Source organism: Oncorhynchus mykiss, chromosome 19, assembly GCF_057628025.1.
Source record: "Oncorhynchus mykiss isolate SJ-2025 chromosome 19, ASM5762802v1, whole genome shotgun sequence".
Lineage (NCBI taxonomy): Eukaryota > Metazoa > Chordata > Actinopteri > Salmoniformes > Salmonidae > Oncorhynchus > Oncorhynchus mykiss.
Window position 1 is genome coordinate 24,575,616 of NC_143040.1, and position 24,602 is coordinate 24,600,217.

At 41.7% G+C, this 24,602-nt stretch overlaps 1 protein-coding gene across 3 annotated transcripts in view; it reads left to right on the forward strand.

Moving 5' to 3' along the window:
- Positions 1-14,720, forward strand: part of LOC110498467 (uncharacterized) — a 96,154-nt gene extending 81,434 nt beyond the window's left edge. For 2 of the 3 annotated variants that reach the window (XM_090210527.1, XM_090210523.1), the window contains one exon: positions 177-1,584. In XM_090210527.1, coding sequence (XP_090066653.1) covers positions 177-1,207 — 1,031 coding nt within the window. In that variant the 3' untranslated portion in view covers positions 1,208-1,584. Of the gene's footprint in view, positions 1-176; positions 1,585-12,249 lie in introns of those variants that run through there. The other variant, XM_021575095.3, reaches the window with a different exon arrangement.
- The last annotated feature ends 9,882 nt before the right edge of the window (positions 14,721-24,602 follow it).

The window sequence follows — 24,602 nt, forward strand, 5'->3', positions numbered from 1 at the left end:
TTCCTGACCATTTTTATTTTCCTTTTCTTCATTCATAAAATTAAATCAATAGAACTTGTTTACATAGAAAAACACATCCCAATGTATGAACTTGACCAGATAATTGACAAAAAAATATCCATATGTAGCATTCTCTTCCATGTTTGTAAAGTTTATTTTCTACTCTCTTCCTGCAGGTGATTGGATGGAGGCTAAAAGAGGAGACTGGACAGCCATCTCTGATTCCCAGACCGGTGCAGCCAAAGGCCCAGGGGACAACATCACAGAGCAGGCCAGGACCAGAGGCGAGGTCAGTGGATGGGACAGCGTCCTCAACTCTGGGCTGGGGAACAACACTGTTAACCAGAAACAGACAGTCGAACACAAAACAACAACCGAATTTAGTCTCCATGCCAACAGACTGGCTGAGACCAGGGCGAGGTGTAGATTTGGTCTGTGGGGACGGGGAGGTGTCCGTATGTGGAGGGAGAGAACAGACACAGACTCGGCTAGCGACGCTCCGTCCTGCTCCTATAGTTGTGATTCAGAGAGACTGATGGCACCTCAGGTTAAGCCCCTAGCAGGTGCTGGCTTCAGCCTGCCTTCTATAGGATCTATCAACTGGAACATGGACCCTGCGACAACACAGACACTCCCTGGCCTTCATGCTCCTCACACTCTCCTTATGTTAAACCAGACCTCAGACAATGCCAGTGCCTCAACACTAAATGGCTACACAAGCCCATTGACAAATGAGAGTAGCAGAGACGGAATCAGCAAAGGTGGCAGGGCCAAAGAGAAGCGCTTCCCGTGTTCGTTCTGTGGGAAAGCCTTCAGTTTCCCCAAACACGTGGAGATCCACCAGAGGATACACACTGGGGAGAAACCGTTCGGCTGTAGCCAGTGTCACATGCGCTTTGCCCAGGCTGGCCACCTGAAGAGGCACCAGAGAGTCCACACAGGGGAGAAACCCTACAGCTGCCCCCAGTGTGAGAAAAGGTTCTCCCACCAGCATCAGCTGAAGCTGCACCAGAGAGTCCACACAGGGGAGAAACCCTACAGCTGCCACCAGTGTGAGAAAAGGTTCTCCCACCAGCACCATCTGAAGATGCACCTGAAGGTCCACACGGGAGAGAGGCCGTTCGCCTGTACGCACTGCGGGAAGAGGTTCTCAGAGAAGAGCTCTCTCAGGATACACCAGCAGAAAATGCACACAGCCCATGTATAGAGTATAGTGATATGTAGTACTAATTATTTTGTTTGCAGTTAATTATGTTGGTTTTGGATGTATAGGGAACTGGATGAGGTGAACTGAGGAAAGACTGAGTATGATGAGACAGAGTAAATTATATGGTGATGGTGTTTGTGAATATGCTTCACTGATGAAGAGTGACAACTCTGTCCCTTTAGGTTAATACTGGTGTTTTATAATAAGGAAATGATAGTGCCTTAATTCATGTTTACTTTAAATAAAGTAGTGATGTGTGTAATGTTGAAACTTTTCCAAAGTACTTAAAAATGTATTTTATCAAAGCAAGGGTACCAGATTTACATAAGTTATTCTGCACTGAACAAAATAAATGCATCATGTAACAACTTCAAAAATGTTACTGAGTTAAAATGAATTCGTTAGTCCCTTATCTATGGATTTCACATGATTTGGATTCAGTGTTGTGTTCAAGACCACCTAAAGCGAGACCAATTCAAGACAGACCAGAAAAACGAGACGATTGGTATTTTGTCCAATCGCCACCATTGTAAGAGTTAAACATGCCCAATTTTTCTTTAGACATTAAGAAAAAATGCATGCTAAGGGAAAATAGAGCCACTCTACAAATTACTAACCCAAACACAGGGAACAATGAGGTCCTTCTACATCTTCAGAGAAGGGCTAAGGATTTATAATATAATAATGCTATTTACATTACTATTTTCAATTATGTTCTGATTTAATTTATTGCATTTTTGTTGGAAAGGGTTAACACTCAAGAGAAAAAAGATTCAATCATGATGTCTCTGGGTAGATAAATCTAGCTTGCCATGTAAGCCATTGGCTAGGCCACCAGAGGCTAGGCCACCAGAAGCTAGGCAGAAGGGATCTGCCATTCAACTGTATAAGGGCAAAATTTTGGCGTGACAATGGAATCAACCAATTACATTTTGACTTGTAATGAATGGGTTGAACCGTTTTTACAAAAAAAAACATATGGAAACATCTGCCTTCTCAATGGCCAACAGGTCATGTCACACACAGGTCACACTGCGCAATAGCGAGCAGTAGTTCTCATGGTCTAGCTAGCTATCTTTAGTTGTAGGCTCATTTGCAGTGGCTGCAGCAGTTATTGAGGAAGATGTTGCTAATGTTGGCTTCTCCCTTTTCAACAACAACTTCCAACAAGAAGTTAAGTTTCAAATGATCATCTGGTGAGTTGAACTGTTTTATTGGAGCTCACTTGCTTTTCTTAGCCATCTCTTTGAAAATATAAACTTTAGGTCACCGGTTACTTTGTGCTAAATGTTAAATGTTTTTTGCAGTGGGAAGTAATAGTTCTACATTTTCATTAGGAAATGCGTCGCCCCCAATCATGTGACTAAATAAAAATAAACTACACTATGAAACAAAGAGAAATTATATAACGAATGATAGTAAAAAGCATTGGGGCACCTTAACTTCTTATGGCTGCCATCCCGTTAACGGGATAATTGTCATCAACAACCGCTGAATTGCATATATTTATATTCATGAAATCACAAGTGCAATATAGCAAAACACAGCTTAGCCTTTTGTTAATCTACTTGTCCTGTCAGATTTTGAAAATATGCTTTACAGCGAAAGCAATCCAAGCGTTTGTAAGTTTATCGATCGCTCGACAAAACATTATGTACACCTAGCATCAAGTAGCTTGGTCACAAATCAGAAAAGCAATCAAATTAATCGTTTACCTTTGATCTTTGGATGTTTTCACTCACGAGACTCCCAGTTACACAAATGTTCCTTTTTGTTCCATTAAGATTATTTTTATATCCAAAATACCTCCGTTTGTTTGGCGCGTTATGTTCAGAAATCCTCAGGAAAGAGCGGTCACGATAACGCAGACAAATTCCAAATAGTATCCGTAATGTCCACAGAAACATGTCAAACGTTTTTTATAATCAATCCTCAGGTTTAAAAAAATATATAAATCGATAATATATCAACCGCAACTGTTTTTCAGTCGGAGAGGGAAAGGCAAAGGCTGCCCAAACTCTGTTACGCATACAAAACGCTGCTGGCACCCGGCCATACAATGACGCGATGTTATCTTTCTCGCTCATTTTTCAAAATAAAAGCCTGAAACTATGTCTAAAGACTGTGGCAGGCTATGGAACATGGAGTTTAAAATAGAAGCCACTTCCTTTCTGTTTGATTTTCCTCATGGTTTCGCCTGCAATATCAGTTCTGTTATACTCGCAGACAATATTTTGACAGTTTTGGAAACTTTAGAGTTTTCTATCCAATACTAATAATAATATGCATATATTAGCAACTGAGACTGAGGAGCAGGCCGTTTAGTTTGGGCAACTTATTCATCCAAGCTACTCAATACTGCCCCCCCAGCCATAAGAAGTTAAATTACATTTCTTGGAGAAGAAAAAGCCATCTTGGCTCCTTCATTCATTGAATCAGATGGCTCATTCATCAAAGCCCACTGATATTGCAAACTACTAATACATTTTCATTGGCAAGTTAAGCAAACTTAAGTATGACATGCCAGCAACAAACGCTGACACTACACATCCAAGTATATCGGACCAAATTATTAAAGACATTGTACTTTTGAATTCCGTAAAGTCAGTGTGGAAGAGGTGGAAAAATGTATTTATCAACAATGACAAGCCACCGGGGTCTGACAATCTGGATGGAAAACTACTGAGGATAATAGCAGACAATATTGCCACATCTTCAATTTAAGCCTACTAGAGAGTGTGTGTCCTCGGTCCTGGAGGGAAGCTAAAGTAATTCAGCTACCCAAGAATAGTAAAGCCCCCTTTACTGGCTCAAATAGCCGACCAATCAGTCTGTTACCAACCCTTAGTAAACTTCTGGAAAAAATTGTGTTTGACCAGATACAATGCTATTTTACAGTAAACAAATTGACAACAGAATTTCAGCATGCTTATAGGGAAGGACACTCAACAAGCACAGCACTTACACAAATGACTGATGATTGGCTGAGAGAAATTGATGATAAAATGATTGTGGGGACTGTCTTGTTAAACTTCAGTGCAGCTTTTGACATTATCGATCAGTCTCGGCTGGAAAAAACGTACGTGTTATGGCTTTACACCCCCTGCTATAATGTGGATAAAGAGTTACTTTTCAAACAGAACACAGAGGGTGTTCTTTAATGGAAGCCTCAAATATAATCCAGTTAGAATCAGGAATTCCCCAGGGTAGCTGTTTAGGCCCCTTGCTTTTTTTCAATTTTTACTAACAACATGCCACTGAGTATAGCCAGAGTGTCTATGTATGCGGATGACTCAACACGTCAGCTACTACAGCGACTGAAATGACTGCAACACTCAACAAAGAGTTGCAGTTAGTTTCAGAGTGGGTGGCAAGGAATAAGTTGGCCTTAAATATTTCTCAAACTCAAAGCATTGTATTCGGGAACAAAACACTCAAACCCTAAACCTCAACTAAATCTTGTAGTAAATAATGTGGAAATTGAGCAAGTTGAGATGACTAAACTGCTTGGAGTAACCCTAGATATGTCAAAACATATTGATGCAGTGGTAGCTAAGATGGTGAGAAGTCTGTCTACACTAAAGCGATGCTCTGCCTTCTATCAACAACACTATCAACAAGGCAGGTCGTCTTGGTTTTGTCACACCTTGACTACTGTGTGTGGTCAGATGCCACAAAAAAAGGACTTAGGAAAATTCCAATTGGCTCAGAACAGGGCAGCGCGGCTGGCCCTTGGATGTACACAGAGAGCTAATATTAATAATATGCATGTCAATCTCTCCTGGCTGAAAGTGGAGAAGAGTGACTTCATCACTACTTTTATTTATGAGAGGTATGTTGAATGCACCGAGCTGTCTGTCTAAACTACTGGCACACAGCTCGGACCCACATGCATACCCCACAACACATGCCACGAGGTCTCCTCAGAGTCCCCAAGTCCAGAACAGACACACAGTACTACATGGAACTCTATTTCACATCAAATAACTGACACAAACAGTAAAATTAGATTTAAAAAACAGATAAAGAAACACCTTATGGAACAGCGGGGACTGTGAAGCAACACAAACATTGGCACAGCCACATGCACACATGATAACATGCACACTATACATACACATGGATTTAGTACTGTAGATGTGGTGGAGTAGGGGCCTGAGGGCACACAGTGTGCTGTGAAATATGTGAATATATTGTTTTTAAAATTGTATAAACTACCTTACTCTTCCTGGGGTCCAGCAAAATTATCTGCTGTTTTGGCATAATAAATACAAATACCCGATGTTTCCCTAATGTTTTTTTATTAGTATTCCTATATCTTTTTCAAATTGGCACTCTCAAAATCACATCACATTTTTGTTGTCCACAAGTCCACAATGCTTAAACCACAACCCGAGACCATTTTGGAGGTCTGGGGAAAATCAGAAAACAATTTGTGGAGTATTTTTGTAAAAATAATGTATTCTTTTTTTGTTTTTGCTCAATCTAATAGGGTGGGCCTGGCCATGCCTTCACCCCTGAAGAAAACAGGGCATGATGACTTAATTGTGCATCACAAATAGCCTACTAACAAAGACTTTGGCCCAAACTTTTTCAATACCTGGTTTGCATACCCAATTACTTGTAGATATCACAAGTTGAAAAAAAGTTGATACGCGTCAGAGGGGATTAAGAAGTGATTATACGAAATGGCCATAACAAAAGTGGGTATACAGCGTATACCCACTTTTGTTGTGAAATTGTTGGATTACTTGTTAGATATTACTGCATGGTCGGAACTAGAAGCACAAGCATTTCGCTACACTTGCATTAACATCTGCTAACCATGTGTATGGTTTGATTTATACCTGCTTATAGCCTCCGTTTTACAACAAGTGCACTCCTTCTTCATGAGAACACACACTGTTTCCTACTGCTAATGTTCGTCTCACCACTGATCAACTCGTTGTTAACTGGCTAGTTAGCATCACGAACAACCTAAGGCAAAGAGATCTATTCCATCGCTATGGCAGCGAACGTTCTGACCGGGGACTGAAATTCTAATTCGGACAACTTTAGGGATGAATTCGAGGACTATGCGCTGGCAACCGGTCAACATGAAAAACCCAATGAGTTCCAAGCAGCAACTCTGAGGAGCTTAATGGGCAGAGAATCCAGGCATATCTACCTGCGCAATCTCACACTCAACAACAGTGTGATGCAAAGGCCATGCTGGATGCATTGGATAATTACTTCAGACCTACCAGGAACGTCATTTACGAGCAGTTTGATTTTGGAAGCTGCAAACAGAAAGAGGGTGAGTCGGTAAACAAATGTGTAACCCATTTGAGAGAAAGATCCGCTACTTGTTAATACGGGGGATTGAAAGATGAACGTCAACCAAGAGAGAGGCTTAACATTAGCAACTGCCATTGAAATATGCCGCACTGCTATGAGAATGAGAGCAATAGAAATCTAAACCCCATGCACCGACGCTGATACTGTTCACACTGTTGCCAGGCAAACATTCAGACAAAACCAATCAAGGCAGAGTAATTCACAACGAATGGTGCACACTGTGGAAATGCACACGCAAAGAGCACTGCCTGCCTACGGAAAACCATGCAGAGCTTGTGGAACTAATAATCACTTTGCAAAAGTGTCTCAAAAGCAAAAAGGGCAGGATTCACTGTGTTGATGTCACTCAGTGTTCAGAACAGTGAAAGTGACATTTACATGCATGAATACATTGGGGCTGTACACTCGAGGGAAGAAATGGTTTGTGACAGTACGATTACACAGGCTGCAACAATGTCAACTGAATTCCAGTGCTACGTGCACTGTAATGAGCTACAAAGACAAAATCAATCTGGCACCTGACACACATTTCTTGCCCTGCTATATTAGACTAAAGCTGTACTCGGGAGAGTACTCCAGTTTGGTGTTTCTGTGGCGCCTGAGGTACACCAACGCAAGCAGCACAAGTTATTGGCTGGGCTCAAGGGCATTGAACCCATCGCTGATGATCGTAGGCCATGGTGACACACACTAAGAAGCAGAACGTGACCACGATGTGAAGTTCCTGGCACTGATGGAGCGCTGCCGATCAGTTAAGCTGCGCCTTGGCCTTAAGAAGCTGCAGTTCAAGGTGAAAGACCTCCACTTCCATGGCCACATTCTCACGGCAAAAGGCCTGAAGCCGGACCATGACAAGGTCAGAGCGATCCTCGACATGCCAAACCCGTCTGATGCAAAAGGAGTACAGCGTCTCGTCGGTTTTGCAAAGTTCATGTCACACCTATCAGCAGTTCGTGAGCATCTGCGCTGGCCGCTGGACAAAGACACACCTTGGCACTGGCTACCCAAAAATGAGACCGCGTTGCAGGAGCTGAAATCTCTGGCTTCATCCACATCAGTGTTGCTCTACTACAGCGTTACAAAGCCTTTCACAATCCAAGCGACTCCAGCCAAAGTGGACTTGGATGCTGCCTTATGCAGGCCAGCCTGTCGCGTTTGCCTCGAGCGCACTCACCCCCGCAGAACTACGCACAAATTGAGAGTGCCTCAGCATCCTCATCCCCTGCCAGCACTTCCATAACTACTTACATTTGAAGTCGGAAGTTTACATACAGTTAGGTTGGAGTCATTAAAACTTGTTTTTCAACCACTCCACAAAGCGTCCCACTTCGCTAAAAGCCAGAGAAAATTTAGAGCGCCAAATTCAAATAAATTCCTATAAAAATCTAACTTTCATGAAATCACACATGTAAGATACCAAATTAAAGCTACACGTGTGAATCCAGCCAACATGTCAGATTTCAAAAAGGCTTTTCGGCGAAAGCAAACGATGCTATTACCTGAGGATAGCACCTACATAAACAAAAGAGAGAAAACATATTTCAACCCTGCAGGCGCGACACAAAACGCAGAAATAAAAATATATATCATGCCTTACCTTTGACGAGCTTCTTCTGTTGGCACTCCAATATGTCCCATAAACATCACAAATGGTCCTTTTGTTCGATTAATTCCGTCCATATATATCCAAAATGTCCATTTATTTGGCACGTTTGATCCAGAAAAACACCGGTTCCAACTTGCGCAACGTGACTACAAAATATCTCAAAAGTTACCTGTAAACTTTGCCAAAAAATTTCAAACTACTTCTGTAATACAACTTTAGGTATTTCTTTAAGTAAATAATCGATAAAATTGAAGACGGGATGATCTGTGTTCAATACAGGAAGAAAACTAACTGAAGCATGCTTTCTGGTCATGCGCCTTTATCAAACAGTACACATGAAGTGACCCTCGTTCAAGATGGCCGTACTTCTTCATTACACAAAGGAATAACCTCAACCAATTTCTAGACTGGTGACATCCAGTGGAAGCGGTAGGGACTGCAAGCAAGTCCCTTAGAAATCTGGATTCCCAATGAAAACCCATTGAAAAGAGTGACCCCCCCAAAAAATCTGAATGGTTTGTCCTCAGGGTTTCGCCTGCTACATAAGTTCTGTTCTACTCACAGACATGATACAAACAGTTTTAGAAACTTCAGTGTTTTCTATCCAAATCTACTAATAATATGCATATCTTATCTTCTGGGGATGAGTAGCAGGCAGTTGAATTTGGGCATGCTTTTAATCCAAATGAACAAACTATGGTTTTGGCAAGTCGGTTAGGACATCTACTTAGTGCATGACAAGTCATTTTTCCAACAATTGTTTACAGACAGATTATTTCACTTATTTCACTCACTGTATCACAATTCCAGTTGGTCAGAAGTTTACAAACACTAAGTTGACTGTGCCTTTAAACAGCTTGGAAAATTCCAGAAAAGTATGTCATGGATTTAGAAGCTTCTGATAGGCTAATTGACATAATTTGAGTCAGTTGGCAGTATACCTGTGGATGTATTTCCAGGCCTACCTTCGAACTCAGTGCCTCTTTGCTTGACATCATCAGAAGAAATCAGCCAAGACCTCAGAAAAAAAATGTGGACCTCCACAAGTCTGGTTCATCCTTGGGAGCAATTTCCAAACGCCTGAAGGTACCACGTTCGTCCATACAAACAATAGTATGCAAGTATAAACACCATGGGACCACGCAGCCGTCATACCACTCAGGAAGGAGACACGTTCTGTCTCCTAGAGATGAACGTACTTTTGTGCGAAAAGTGCAAATCGATCCCAGAACAAAAGCAAAAGGACCTTGTGAAGATACTGGAGGAAAAAGATACAAAAGTATCTACACTGCTCAAAAAAATAAAGGGAATACTTAAACAACACAATGTAACTCCAAGTCAATCACACTTCTGTGAAATCAAACTGTCCACTTAGGAAGCAACACTGATTGACAATAAATTCCACATGCTGTTGTGCAAATGGAATAGACAACAGGTGGAAATTATAGGCAATTAGCAAGACACCCCCAATAAAGGAGTGGTTCTGCAGGTGATAACCACAGACCACTTCTCAGTTCCTATGCTTCCTGGCTGATGTTTTGGTCACTTTTGAATGCTGGCGGTGCTTTCACTCTAGTGGTAGCATGAGACAGAGTCTACAACCCACACAAGTGGCTCAGGTAGTGCAGCTCATCCAGGATGGATCAATTCGAGCTGTGGCAAGAAGGTTTGCTGTGTCTGTCAGCGTAGTGTCCAGAGCATGGAGGCGCTACCAGGAGACAGGCCAGTACATCAGGAGACGTGGAGGAGGCCGTAAGAGGGCAACAACCCAGCAGCAGGACCGCTACCTCCGCCTTTGTGCAAGGAGGAGCAGGAGGAGCACTGCCAGAGCCCTGCAAAATGACCTCCAGCATGCCACAAATGTGCATGTTTCTGCTCAAACGGTCAGAAACAGACTCCATGAGGGTGGTATGAGGGCCCGACGTCCACAGGTGGGGGTTGTGCTTACAGCCCAACACCGTGCAGGACGTTTGGCATTTGCCAGAGAACACCAAGATTGGCAAATTCGCTACTGGCGCCCTGTGCTCTTCACAGATGAAAGCAGGTTCACACTGAGCACATGTGACAGACGTGACAGAGTCTGGAGACGCCGTGGAGAACGTTCTGCTGCCTGCAACATCCTCCAGCATGACCGGTTTGGCGGTGGGTCAGTCATGGTGTGGGGTGGCATTTCTTTGGGGGGCCGCACAGCCCTCCATGTGCTCGCCAGAGGTAGCCTGACTGCCATTAGGTACCGAGATGAGATCCGCAGACCCCTTGTGAGACCACATGCTGGTGCGGTTGGCCCTGGGTTCCTCCTAATGCAAGACAATGCTAGACCTCATGTGGCTGGAGTGTGTCAGCAGTTCCTGCAAGAGGAAGGCATTGATGCTATGGACTGACCCGCCCGTTCCCCAGACCTGAATCCAATTGAGCACATCTGGGACATCATGTCTCGCTCCATCCACCACAGACTGTCCAGGAGTTGGCGGATGCTTTAGTCCAGGTCTGTGAGGAGATCCCTCAGGAGACCATCAGCCACCTCTTCAGGAGCATGCCCAGGCGTTGTACGGAGGTCATACAGGCACGTGGAGGCCACACACACTACTGAGCCTCATTTTGACTTGTTTTAAGGACATTACATCAAAGTTGGATCAGCCTGTAGTGTGGTTTTCCACTTTAATTTTGAGTGTGACTCCAAATCCAGACCTCCATGGGTTGATAAATTTGATTTCCATTGATCATTTTTGTGTGATTTTGTTGTCAGCACATTCAACTATGTAAAGAAAAAAGTATTTAATAAGAATATTTCATTCATTCAGATCTAGGATGTGTTATTATAGTGTTCCCTTTATTTTTTGAGCAGTGTATATCCACAGTAAAACAAGTCCTATATCGACATAAATTGAAAGGCCGCTCAGTAAGGAAGAAGCCACTGCTCCAAAACTGTCATTAAAAAAAGCCAGACTACGGTTTGCAACTGCACGTGGGGACATTTTTGAGAAATGTCCTCTGGTCTAATTAAACAACTGAAATAAAAAGAAAATGCATTTTCATTTGTTATGACTTGACTGAACTTAATGGTTGTGCTGTTATGTTTGCACTTTCTATTGAAACGATAATGTTATGGAGTCTAGTTGATAGGTAATCGACTAGCTGGGCTGTTTCCCAGACCCCGTATGTAGGGACTTGTACAATGCGTTCGTTCTTCTTTAATCTAACATATTTTACAGAAAACAAAGCGGTTTTATGCACTTACTGAATGAAAGCTGATAATTATGAATTTTTTTACTCCGCTGGTCTCTGGAAGATATTACGAGGCTTCACTGTCTGAGACAGAGTCAAGACTGAGTACAAATGTATCTGACACAAGACAGACACTCAACATGTCTTGAGTACTACAACACTGCTGAGAATACAGGTATGCATCTGTTGGTCACAGATACCTTAAAAAAGTTAGGGGCGTGGATCAGAAAACCAGTCACTATCTGGTGTGCCATCTGCCCGGTACAGTTGAAACCGAGATTCATCCATGAAGAGCATTCTTCTCCAGCATGCCAGTGGCCATTGAAGGTGAGCATTTGCCCACTGAAGTCAGGTCGAGACCCTGGTGAGGACGACGAGCACGCAGATGAGCTTCCCTCAGACGGTTTCTGACAGTTTGTGCAGAAATTCTTTGTTTGTGCAAACCCACGGTTTAAATCAACTGTCTGGGTGGCTGGTCTCAGATGATCCCGAAGCTGAAGAAGCCAGATGTGTAGGTTCTGGGCTGGCGCAGTTACACGTGGTCTGTTGATTTAAAATTAAATAAATAATAATAATAAAATAAAATAACCTCTAGTGTCTCCATTTTGATACTTGAATCACAGTGTTAGAGATGGGCTTGACTTTGGTTGACATTTTATTATAAACTGGGTGGTTTGAGCCTTGAATGCTTAACACCCGTATACCACAGGGATGACAAAACATTTATTTTTACTGTTCTCATAACATTTGTAACCAGTTCATAATAGCAATAGGGCACAAGGGGGCGTGGTGTATATAAATGTTTCTGTGTGTACAGCAAGAGTTTCTTATATAAACCTTTTATATGCTCTTCTGTACAATTTTGTGTTAACAGTCTGCGGTCCATGAGGACAGGCTGATGTCCGGTGTTGCTGACGGGAGAGACTGGACCTCTGACGCAGCTGGTCACAAACCCTGGCCCCAGATCAGAACCCTGGATCAGGAGCCGTTGCTCTTCTTTCCTGAGTCGGAACTAGGACTGAACCATGAGGGACAGAGACTCCACCACCACACAGAACACAACCAGTGGACAGGTGGACTGAACAACCTCAGTCCTGGTGGTCACCCGAGAGACCGAGGCTCCAGTCAGGGATCCAGTCTGCAGGCCAAACCCATCTCTTCACAGTCTCAGTGCAGGGATGAAGCAGGACCTGGGGCTGATAGAGATAGACCCTCCTGTTCCTATGATACAAACACCACAGTATCCATGATGAACAGAGCAGGTCACCCTGGGCTTCAGCCTTCACAGAGAGTGGTAGGAGACCCTCCTGGCAGTAGTCTATCAGCAAGTCTGTCTTCTCCTTCAGGATCTTGTCTAATGCCTGGTGAATGGGTTCAGGGGAAGCCTGGGTCCAGCCTTCCTCAGCTACCTCATGGTTACCCCACAAATACAGACAGGGCCAGGATGGGCGTTCACCACAAGAGGTACCTAGCCTATAACACAGCACATAATCCCAACAACACCCAAACAATGGGCAGAGGTCAAGGAGGGAGCTCAAAGACTAACCACCTAAGGGTGGTGGCTTCTGCTTCTACCTCCTCTGGTGTCATTGGGTCACAACATGGGAGGCCGAGCATTAGAACGGACGCCGACAAGCCGTACGCCTGCCCCACGTGTGGGAAGCGCTTTGCTGAGGCGAGCTATGTGAAGAAGCACCAGACCGTTCACACCAAGGAGAAGCCCTTCAAGTGCAAACTATGTTACAAGAGCTTCTCATTCCTGAGTAACCTTATCAGACACAGGAGTGTCCACAATGGGGAGAAATTGTAGCAGTGTGGCTTGAGATGCACACAGGGGATATCTGGGAACCATTTTTTAGCTGACATATTATAGTTATCGTGTGAAGTGTCTTTGGGGAAGAGAGTAATTAACCACATATCCCTCATTAACCCTTTGTTAATTTGTCAATTGAAACAGGTTTGTGTAAATCTGTTTTTAGAGAGACAGTAAACCTAGGCTAGAACAGGTTTTACCTTACTGAGGTGATGTAGATGGAATACATTTATAATTTTCTCTTCTACTCTATTCTTGCTAACACACTGTTCTTTCTAAACGAGTCTGCGCTCAGCTCGAAATATGGCAATCATAGGAGATTTTATGTGTAATGTACACTGAACTAAAATATAAATGCAACATGTAAAGTGTTGGTCCCATGTTTCATGAGCTGAAAAAGATCCCAGAAATGTTCCAGATGCGCAAAAAGTTTATTTCTCTAAAATGTTGTGGACAAATTTGTTTACATCCCTGTTAGTGAGCATTTCTACTTTCCCAAGATAATCCATCCACCTCTCCAGTGTGGCATATCAAGAAGCTGATTATCATTATTTTCTCTTCTGCTCTATTCGTATGAACACACTGTTCTTTCCTTACAAGTTAGTCACGAAACGTGGCCTTCAAATTATGCCAACACTGTGCACATATACATTCAATAATGACAAACCGTCCCCTTACAAGTCAAGATGTTTAATAAACTTAATTTGAACTTACTCTGCCGATTGTCCGTGGTGTTCGTCCTTCTCTTGGTAGACATGTTAGACAAAATATCAACAGGACAGTGTTATTAACCTGACTTCAAAACGTGGATCTCTGTGTGTGGCAATCAAGATTTTTTTGCCCGTGCACAAGACCGAAGTACATGGAAAAGCAAAGTATTCATGAATCTGAAGTCTGCAGGTGTTTTAAATGATTTTGTGCATGTGCCAGGTGATAATAATTTAAAACGGCAGTAATAGTGCTCTAAAAAGTCAGTTCCCTGTCGATAATTTGTCTCGAATTTCGAGCAACTGAAGGACAAACCGCACAGATCACCAGTGTAGAGTAAGTTCACATGTAATTTGACTCAATATTCTTGCTTGTAAGGAACATTTGCACAATGTTACATTAGTTTCAGGCTGTATATACAAATTAGATGTATTGCAGTTTGATTAATCAGACAATTAACAAGTCTGCTCTCAGCTTGAAAGATACTGATCATAGGAGATTTGATGTGTAATGTAATAAGCAGTGCAGTGTTTCAAAGAACAGCTACACACCCTTTGAGCTATGACTTCAACCAATAAGATCCTGTCTTTTTATTGTAAACGGAAGTAAACATGACCAAGAACAATTTTCATGTTAGTGTTTTTATTGTTTGTATTTAGATTACTGTCCCGGCAGCAACATTAAGACTTCTGTTTGGGTTTTTTTTCAGATTTTTGCCTTCAAAATATACATCTACAGTAAAATGCAATGTGCATGATACAAAATCAATAATTTTTGCAGCTTTGCATAATGTAAAAATTATGTAAATAAAGTATAACTACACAGTGTTGACCTGTCATTCAGGGCAGGTGAGGCAGAGCTGTTTTGAGCCCCACCTCATTACTGTATTTTTTGGGGGGGTTGTTTTGCATGTAATTCTGGGATTCATTCATATCACAGCATACAAACAAACTCGGTCTCTTTCTTGAATAAGGCAGCTCCAAAAGGTGCCTGTCCAACATTTCCTCATGCTTCTCCCTGTTTTTCCCCTGCCCGCTACAAAGTTTCTCCCTGCAGGCAGTCACAGAGTCTGAGGTGCTAAAGGAGCTCCTTATTTAAACTTGACCCCCCAAAAAACATCTGGGTCAGATGGTTTAGACACTTTCTTCTTTAAGGTTGCTGCCCCTATCATCGCCAAGCCTCTCTCCTTTCTGGGGAGGTTCCCATTGCTTGGAAGGCAGCCACAGTTTGTCCTTCATTTAAAGGGGAGATCAAGCTGATCCTAACTGTTATAAGCCTATTTCGATTTTGCCCTGTTTATCAAAAGAGTTCGAAAAACTTGTCAATAATCAACTGACTGGCTTTTTCGACGTATATTGTATTCTTTCGGGTTTGCAATCTGGTTTCCGCTCAGGTTATGGATGTGTCACTGCAGCCTTAAAGGTCCTCTGATGTCACCATTTCCCTTGATTCTAAGCAATATTGTGCTGCTATTTTTATTGACTTGGCCAAATCTTTTGATACGGTAGACCATTCCATTATTGTGGGCCGGGCTAAGGAGTATTGGTGTCTCTGAGGTGTCTTTGGCCTGGTTTGCAAACTACCTCTCTCAAAGAGTGCAGTGTATAAAGTCAGAAAATCTGCTGTCTCAGCCTGTCACCAAGGGAGTACCCCAAGGCTTGATCCTAGACCCCACACTCTTCTCAATTAACATAGCTCAGGCAGTAGGAAACACTCATCCGTTTATATACAGACGATAGTCTTATGCTCAGCTGGCCCTCTCCCCGGGATTTTGTGTTAAATGCTCCACAACAAAGCTTTCTTAGTGTCCAACAAGCTTTCTCTACCCTTAACCTTGTTCTGACCTCCAAAACAAAGGTTATGTGGTTTGGGAAGAAGAATTCCCCTCCTCCCACAGGTGTTATTACTACCTCTGAGGGTTTAGAGCTTGAGGTAGTCACCTCATACAAGTACTTGGGAGTATGGCTAGACGGTGCACTGTCCTTCTGTCAGTACATATCAAAGCTGCAGGCTAAAGTTACATCTCAACTTGGTTTCCTCTATCGTAATTGCTCCTCTTTCACCCCAGCTGCCCAACTAACCCTGATTCAGATGACCATCCTACCCATGCTAGATTACAGACGTCATTTATAGATCAGCAGGAAAGGGTGCTCTCGAGTGGCTAGATGTTCTTTACCATTCGGCCATCAAATTTGCCACCAAAGCTCCTTATAGGACGTATCACTGCACTCTATACTCCTCTGTAAACTGGTCATTTCTGTATACCTGTCGCAAGACCCACTGGTTGATGATTATTTATAAAACCCTCTTAGGCCTCTCTCCCCCCTATCTGAGATATCTACTGCAGCCCTCATTCTCCACATACAACACCCGTTCTGCCAGTCACATTCTGTTAAAGATCCCCAAAGCACGCTCCTCCTTTCAGTTCGCTGCAGCTAGCGACTGGAACAAGCTGCCACAAACACTCAAACTGGACAGTTTTATCTCAATCTCTTAATTCAAAGACTCAATCCTGGACACTCTTACTGGCAGTTGTGGCTGCTTTGTGTGATGTATTGTTGTTTCTACCTTCTTGCCCTTTGTGCTGTTGTCTGTGCCCAATAATGTTTGTACCATGTTTTGTGATGCATGTTGTGTTGCTACCATGTTGTTATGTTGTGTTGCTACCATGCTGTGTTGTCATGTGTTGCTGCCTTGCTATGTTGTCGTCTTAGGTCTCTCTTTATGTAGTGTTGTCTCTCTTGTTGTGATGTGTGTTTTGGCCTTTATTTATTAAGTATTTTTAATCCCAGCCCCCCAACTCTGCAAGAGGCCTTTTGATAGGCCGTCATTGTAAATAAGAATTTGTTCTTAACTGACTTGCCTAGTTAAATAAAGTTTAATTAATAAATAAATAAATAAATAAAAGGCAGCTCAGTGCTTTCTGTGGTGATGGGGCAGCCTGCGAAAGCAGAGATTGTAGGTGTTTTTAATCTTCTCTGTTTGCGCCGTGATTGGCTCAGGGTTATGTCACTCATGGGGACACAGATCTATGGGGGTGCTACCATAGATTTAGAGTATAAGTGCCCATCCAAGAAGGCTCAAGGTCATTGGCCACAGATAAAATCACTATCTCCTGTAGGTTTGATTGGACTGATCATGTCAACATCATCATACTTTCAGAATCTTACCTAGCTAGTTAGTTAAGCAGTCATCATCATGAATCACTTTGACAATCTACTGGCAAATCCTTTTCAATCATTGTCTTCTGAAAATAAATTACAGATAAAAAGAGCACCAGCTGATGAAACTGTGGGTTTGCACAACTGAAGAATTTCTTCTACACAAACTGTCAGAAACCATCTCAGGAAAGCTCATCTGCATGCTTATCATCCTCACCAGGGTCTTGACCTGACTGCAGTTCGGCATAGTAACTGACTTCAGTGTGCAAATGCTCACCTTCAATGGCCACTGGCATGCTGGAGATGTGTGGTCTTCATGGATGAATTCCGGTTTCAACCAGGCAGATGGCAGACAGCGTGTATGGCTTTGTGTGGGTGATCGGTTTACTGATGTCAACATTGTGAACAGAGTGACACATGGTGGCAGTGGGGTTATGGTATAGGCAGGCGTAAGCTACAGACAATGAATACAATTGTATTTTATCGATGGCAATTTGAATGCACAGAGATACCGTGACGAGATCCTGAGGCCCATTGCCGTGACATTCATCGCAAGGATCTGGACACAATGTCTGGAAGCTGAAAATGTCCAAGTTATTCCATGGCCTGCATACTCAATCTACATGTCACCCATTGAGCATGTTTGGGATGCTCTGGATCGACGTGTACGACAGAGTGTTCCAGTTCCGACAAGATCCAGCAACTTCGCACAGCCATTGACAAGGAGTGGGACAACATTCCACAGGCCACAATCAACAGCCTGATCAACTCTATGCGAAGAAGATGTCGTGCTGCATAAAGCAAATGGTGGTCACACCAGATACGGACTGCTTTTCTGATATATATGCCCTTACCTTTAAAAAAAGGTATCTGTGACCAACATGATCTGTATTCCCAGTCATGTGAAATCCATAGATTAGGGCCTAATCAATTTATTTCAATTGACTGATTCCCTTAAATGAACTGTAACTCAGTAAAATCTTTGAAATGGTTGAATGATGCGTTTTATATTTTTGTTCAGTATTGATGGGTTCTGACTTCTAAACTTGAAATATGGTTAATCATAAGATATCCTCTTCAAAGTAAAAGGGCCACAGTCTTGTTGTTACAGTAGGAGTTAATGGTTATCTGTAGGAGGAATGTATATGGTGGAGTCAATTAAGGTTGGATATGAGCCAGGGCTTGGAATGTTACTGGGTAAGAGAAAGGCAATCACATGGTTGCAGTCACTGATAAGGGTGGAGAGCTGTGGATTAGTGAGGAATGGGGGCCCAGGTCAGGTCACATTAAGGGAGAAGGAACAGTTTATTACCCACATCACGTTACATATATATTATGGCACCACGTCTGATCTCACTAACATATGCTACCTTGACTTTTCCATCATAATATCATGCTCCTCCCTATTTTACTGTAGTTACCAAGCTGTTAAATCTGCAATATGTAACTTTTTGGGCGACCTGACCAAATTCACATAGAAATGTGTGACATAGATCTGTCACTCTCATTGAAAGCAGGTCTAAGATGTGGTAGATCTGTTCCTTGTGTGCTATTTTAATGCTTCCCGTTCTTAAGTTTTTGTTTTTGGGACTTTTACTTTCAATTTTGTACACCAGCTTCAAACAGTTGAAAATACAATATTTGTGGTTCTTTAATTATTTTTTTTACAGCGGTTTAGATGGTACAATGATCATGTACACTAGACTTGCTTGGTTGTTTCAGAAACTGAAATTAGGCAAACTATTAGAATTTTAGCACCAGGAAATGGCTGAGTGATTTTCTGAATAGTGCATCTTTATCTTCGATGCCTGTGATTGTTGAGACCTAATTTTGCAGCCAAACTGCCTCACAGATGAAAAAATTGCCTAGGTAGCTAGCTAAGCGAAAACCCTATTAATTCTATAAGTATCGACTCTATTGCAAACCTCTTAACCTCTTAAGCTGACAGTTCCCGAAATTGGGCACTAATATGTATACTTCTTTTATTGATTTCCCACGGTTTTATAAGTCAGACAGCCATCCAGACCTTCCTAGGACTATGTAAAGGCCCTCTGTTGAATAAACTTGTATATGCCTCCGTCTGGTGGTCGGCTGCATCATTACATACATTTATATCACTTTACTGCAACGTTAAATCAAAATGGCGGTCCCTGATTTACTGCACAGACATAGCAAAGCAATCACTGAATTTGTCTAGAGCAGGCAGATCTAAAAACATACATTTCATAGCTCTACAATAAAGAATGTGACCTACACACTTATTTAAACCTAAAATAAGTAAATAAGTAATTTTGTGTGGAAGTCAAACATTTGTTTTATGTCGGAGGTAGAAACATTGCATATGCACAGAACAAAATTAATAATTTTACATAGGCCTCCCCTTGTCTATAGGAGGAACGTGTGCAGTTTAAATGGCCCAAATATTGATTTAGAAGTTCAAATTTAACAGATTTGGACTATCACTCATGACATGTTTGGTAAAGTAATAAAGGTGGTGAAATATTTTGGGTAGATGTTCCTTAAACAGATTATAACTATATATGGACATATTATAAAGTATGAAAAGGCTTATTTATTCACAATTAATTATTTTTTCATATCATATTTGTGTATGTTTTATTATACTTATTGTGTACTAGATCATATGGGTTCGTGTTTTTTTCTCAGACATAAATAAGCAATTCCAGGGGAAAGCCAAAGGTCAAAGCTTTCTAGGAGGGGGAAACCCTACAATAATAAAAATATTGCCCTCTTGCTAGATTGATGACTAAAGCCATAGCGAAACAGTGCAAAACGGCTGTTAGCGCAACTTTTAATTAAGTAGGCTACACCTCAGAGTTACATCTGTAGGCTATAGCTAGCTACCTAATGGGATCTAGCTAACGTGAGGTCAACATGCCACCGTCCTTCTTGCTTTACATCTGACAGATATACACTACGGTTCAAAAGTTTCCCACAACGTGGGAGGCTGCGCGTTATGACGTACACCTCAATGTTATTTGCAATTGTATACATATATATATATATATATACATATATACTTTGCCATATAATTTAGGTCAACCACTTGCGTGGTGCAAAGAACTGTTTTTATTTGCAACTAGTAAGAACTTTTATTTTTGTGAGACCCTGATTCATGTGAATGTATACCAGTTTAATATTCTTCATATAGTCACTGTGATAGTAAATGTCCATTTCTGGTTTTTCTGTTAATGCCAGGGGAATCCGTAATATTTTGAAAAGGAAATCTTTATTTTTGTATTGTAAGAGTGCCGATTTGTATTTAATTCAAGAAACTCATGCCTGTTCCACAGATACTGCGTTTTGGAAGTGTCAATGGGGGAATGATATTTGTTTTTCATTTGGTAATAATCGGTCAGCAGGTGTTGCCATTTTAAAAGGCAACTTTAAGGGTCATATATTGAGTCATGAAGCAGATAATACAGGGAGATAGATTATACTATTGGTAGATGTCAACCACGTTCAATTCATTGTTGTAAATACTTATGCTTCCAATAACAAGTCAAGTAACTGTATTTTATTTAGAGATATTGAGATGAAAATAAGTAAACTGATGTCTAAACTTCCATTGGCCAAAGTAATATGGGGTGGAGATTTTAATACAGTATTACATGATAATCTAGATAGATGGCCTCCTACGGATAGCAATTCTGTTTGTGAGATAAGGAATATATGTCTAAGGTTAGGTGTTCTAGATATTTGGAGTCAAGAACTCGGATAAGATTATATTTTTCACCTTGTGCATTCTATTATTACAACTTTCAAATGCAAGTTGAAAGCCGGACTGAGTGAACCCCGCAGTTTGGGAACCACTGAATTAGCAGGCGCTGTTATCAAGAGCGACTTACTGGAGCAATTAGGGTTAAGTGCCTTGCTCAAGGGCACATCAACAGGAGACCCACAGCTCCGCTAAAACCATTGACAACTGCATGCCGTTTAATGGATTGTTAAATAAATGCAATTATGGCAATAGTTAACATCACCTCTTGAAGAGAATTGTCAGACCTACACATTTCTGATTATTCCATGTAAAACGTTGTAAAGTTGGTTAAACATATAGTGATATAAGTAGACCCAAGCAATGTAGGCCTACCTAGGGAAGTTAGCTAACATGAGCCCCTATTCAACATTGTTTCTAGAAGTGTTTAATCAGGATTGCTGCTGACAGACATTATATAAGCTACATTTTATGATGGACCACGTCAAATTGGCTAGCAAGTTAATAACAGCACGTCAATATGGCTGGTTAACAAGCTAACTTTCAGGAGATAAACTAGATGGCTATATCCAAATATTGTTTGATTTGCATGTCATCTATAGTGCTGATGACAAGCCCTTTCCAAAAGCCTAATCTCTGGTGAAGCAAGATAAATGTTGTTTGCTTAGCTAGCCCGGGAATGAACCCGGGTCTGTAGTAACACATCTAGCACTGTGATGCAGCCTTAGACCACTGCACCACTCGGGAGGCCCTGTACTGTTACTTTTAATTGAAAATTATCTATTAACTAATTTACAGCATGGCGATGTCACCATGGAAGGCCAAAATTCCATCCCACCAAAACAGACTGAAATGTATTTTCAAACAGCTCTTACACAAAGGGCATTATCATAATTTTCACAATTATCAAATCAAATTTTATTGGTCACATGCACATGGTTAGCAGGTGTTATTGCGAGTGTAGCGAAATGCTTGTGCTTCTAATTCCGACAGTGCAGCAATGTCAACAAGTAATCTAACAATTCCACAACAACTACCTAATACACACAAATCTAAGTAAAGGAATGGAATAAGAATATGTACATATAAATATATGGATGATCAATGGCCGAGGGGGATAGGCAAGATGCAATAGATGGTTCAAAATACAGTATATACATCTGGGATGAGTAATGCAAGTTATGTAACATCATTATTAAAGTGCCATTAATAAAGTGACTAGTGATCCATTTGTTAGAGTGGCCAATGATTTCAAGTCTGTATGTAACTACACAGTATTATTTGAACTTCAGTGTGAAAATGTATATAAAACACAGGTAAATCACGTTTTTGACTGCAATGGGCCTTTAACTTCTGTTTAGGAGGGTAATTAACCACATACCCCTCATTATTGCGACCTGTACACTCTCGTTGGCTGGCCCTCACTTCATACTCGTCGCCAAACCCACTGGCTCCATGTCATCTACAAGACCCTACTAGGTAAAGTCCCCCCTTATCTCAGCTCGCTGGTCACCATAGCATCAACCACCTGTAGCACTGGAAACACTTATCTCCCTCACTAGCTTTACGCACCAGCTGTCAGAGCAGCTCACAGATTACTGCACCTGTACATAGCCCATTTATAATTTAGCCCAAACAACTACTTCTTTCCCTACTGTATTTTATTTATTTTGCTTCTTTGCACCCCATTATTTTTATTTCTACTTTGCACATTCTTCCATTGCAAATCTACCATTCCAGTGTTTTACTTGCTATATTGTATTTACTTTGCCACCATGGCATTTTTTTGCCTTTACCTCCCTTATCTCACCTCATTTGCTCACATCGTATATAGACTTGTTTCTACTGTATTATTGACTGTATGTTTGTTTTACTCCATGTGTAACTCTGTGCTGTTGTATGTGTCGAACTGCTTTGCTTTATCTTGGCCAGGTCGCAATTGTAAATGAGAACTTGTTCTCAACTTGCCTACCTGGTTAAATAAAGGTGAAATAAAAAAAAGTATAAAAAAATTAACCCCCTGTTAACTTGTCATTAGAAACGGGCTGTATTGGTGACTAACTGTGCTGCTGGCAACAATTTAATATTTTTTTTTGCCGACGTTTAATGACACCAGTCATATTCAACAGGTGTTGCGCGTTAGTAAATTCATCAGTTATTCTGTGCTCTGGCACACTCAGACATAGTTCTCTGAAATCGGAGTAGATAGCTAGAGTGAATTTATGAACGCACCCGTAAAAGCAGTACGGTAATTCAAACAACAGCGCGCCTAAATGTTTAATTTAACCACACTCCCTTGAGCTTTGACGCCAACAAATAAAATAATTTAATGTTCCGTGTAAACTGAATTAGACACTTGAATGTGGGTCAAAGCGAGAGCGCATTACTGGGTGGCGGCGCAGGGTGTGCAAATCGAGGAATCCGGGAGAAAGAGAGCGCGCTTGTTTGAAATGGAAAAGCGTTGCGGTTAGCTTTTGATAAACAAGAACATCAAAACGAAGCAGCTGTTTTACAAGTGGGATGCACTGTTGAGCGCTACATCCCTGAGGGGTTCGTGCTAATTGTACGGAGATTGTGACAGCCAGTTAAATGGCGTCCCTTAACAATGCAAGAACAAGATGTATGTCAGGAGAAGTGCCGTATTGTCATTAGGAGACATATACTTGGAATACGGAGGAGGAATTGAGGCAGAGGAGGTCAGGAAGAGGGCGAGCTTGAGTTGGTAAAAATGTGTGGAAAAAATGGAGATGGTTTGTTAAAGAATAATGGTAGAAAGTGTAAGCAGAGTGAGGAGAAATGGAAGTGAATGAGGTCGAAGTATCGGAGGTGGTGTGGTGTGGTGAAGTTCTCAGAGCCTGAGGCTTGCATTTAGGGTCAGGATAAAGATGAGTCTGTGACAGTAGGAGTGAAGTTTTTGGAAATAGTGGACCCTTGCCTTTTGGCTGACCCATTTGTGGTTTCAGGGTGGGTGAGAACAGAGTTGGGTGATGTGGAATCGGTGAGGGTAACCAGAAGTGGCTTGTGTTTCTGCTGGTCAGAGGGAGCAGGCACTTCATGTTAAACGAATGGGGGCAAAAGATGTGAATGGTGATTACTGGGGTAGCGGTAAATATGAAAGCTGACCAACTGAAGGGGAAGATTCACTACATATTCATCGCCAAACCCACTGGCTCCAGGTCATCTATAAGTCTTTGCTAGGTAAAGCCCTGCCTTATCTCAGCTCACTGGTCACCATAGCAACACCCACCCGTAGCCCGCGCTCCAGCAGGTATATTTCACTGGTCATCCCCAAAGCCAACACTTCCTTTGGCTGCCTTTCCTTCCAGTTCACTGCTGCCAATGACTGGATCGAATTGCAAAAATCACTGAAGCTGGAGTCTTATCTCCCTCTCTAACTTTAAGCATCAGCTGTCAGAGCAGCTTACTGTACCTGTACACAGCCAATCTGTAAATAGCACACTCAACAACCTCATTCCCATATTATTACTTACCCTCTTGCACCCCAGTATCTCTACTTGCGCATCTATCACTCCAGTGTTAATACTAAATTGTAATTATTTCGCCTCTATGGCCTATTTATTGCCTACTTCCATACTCTTCTATATTTGCACACACTGTACATAGATTTTTCTTTTTTTTCCTTCTATTTTGTTATTGACTGTATGTTTGTTTATCCCATGTGTAACTCTGTGTTGTTTTTGTCGCACTGCTTTACTTTATCTTGGCCAGGTCGCAGTTGTAAATGAGAACTTGTTCTCAACTGGCCTACCTGGTTAAATAAAGGTGAAATTTTAAAAAATCCCAGT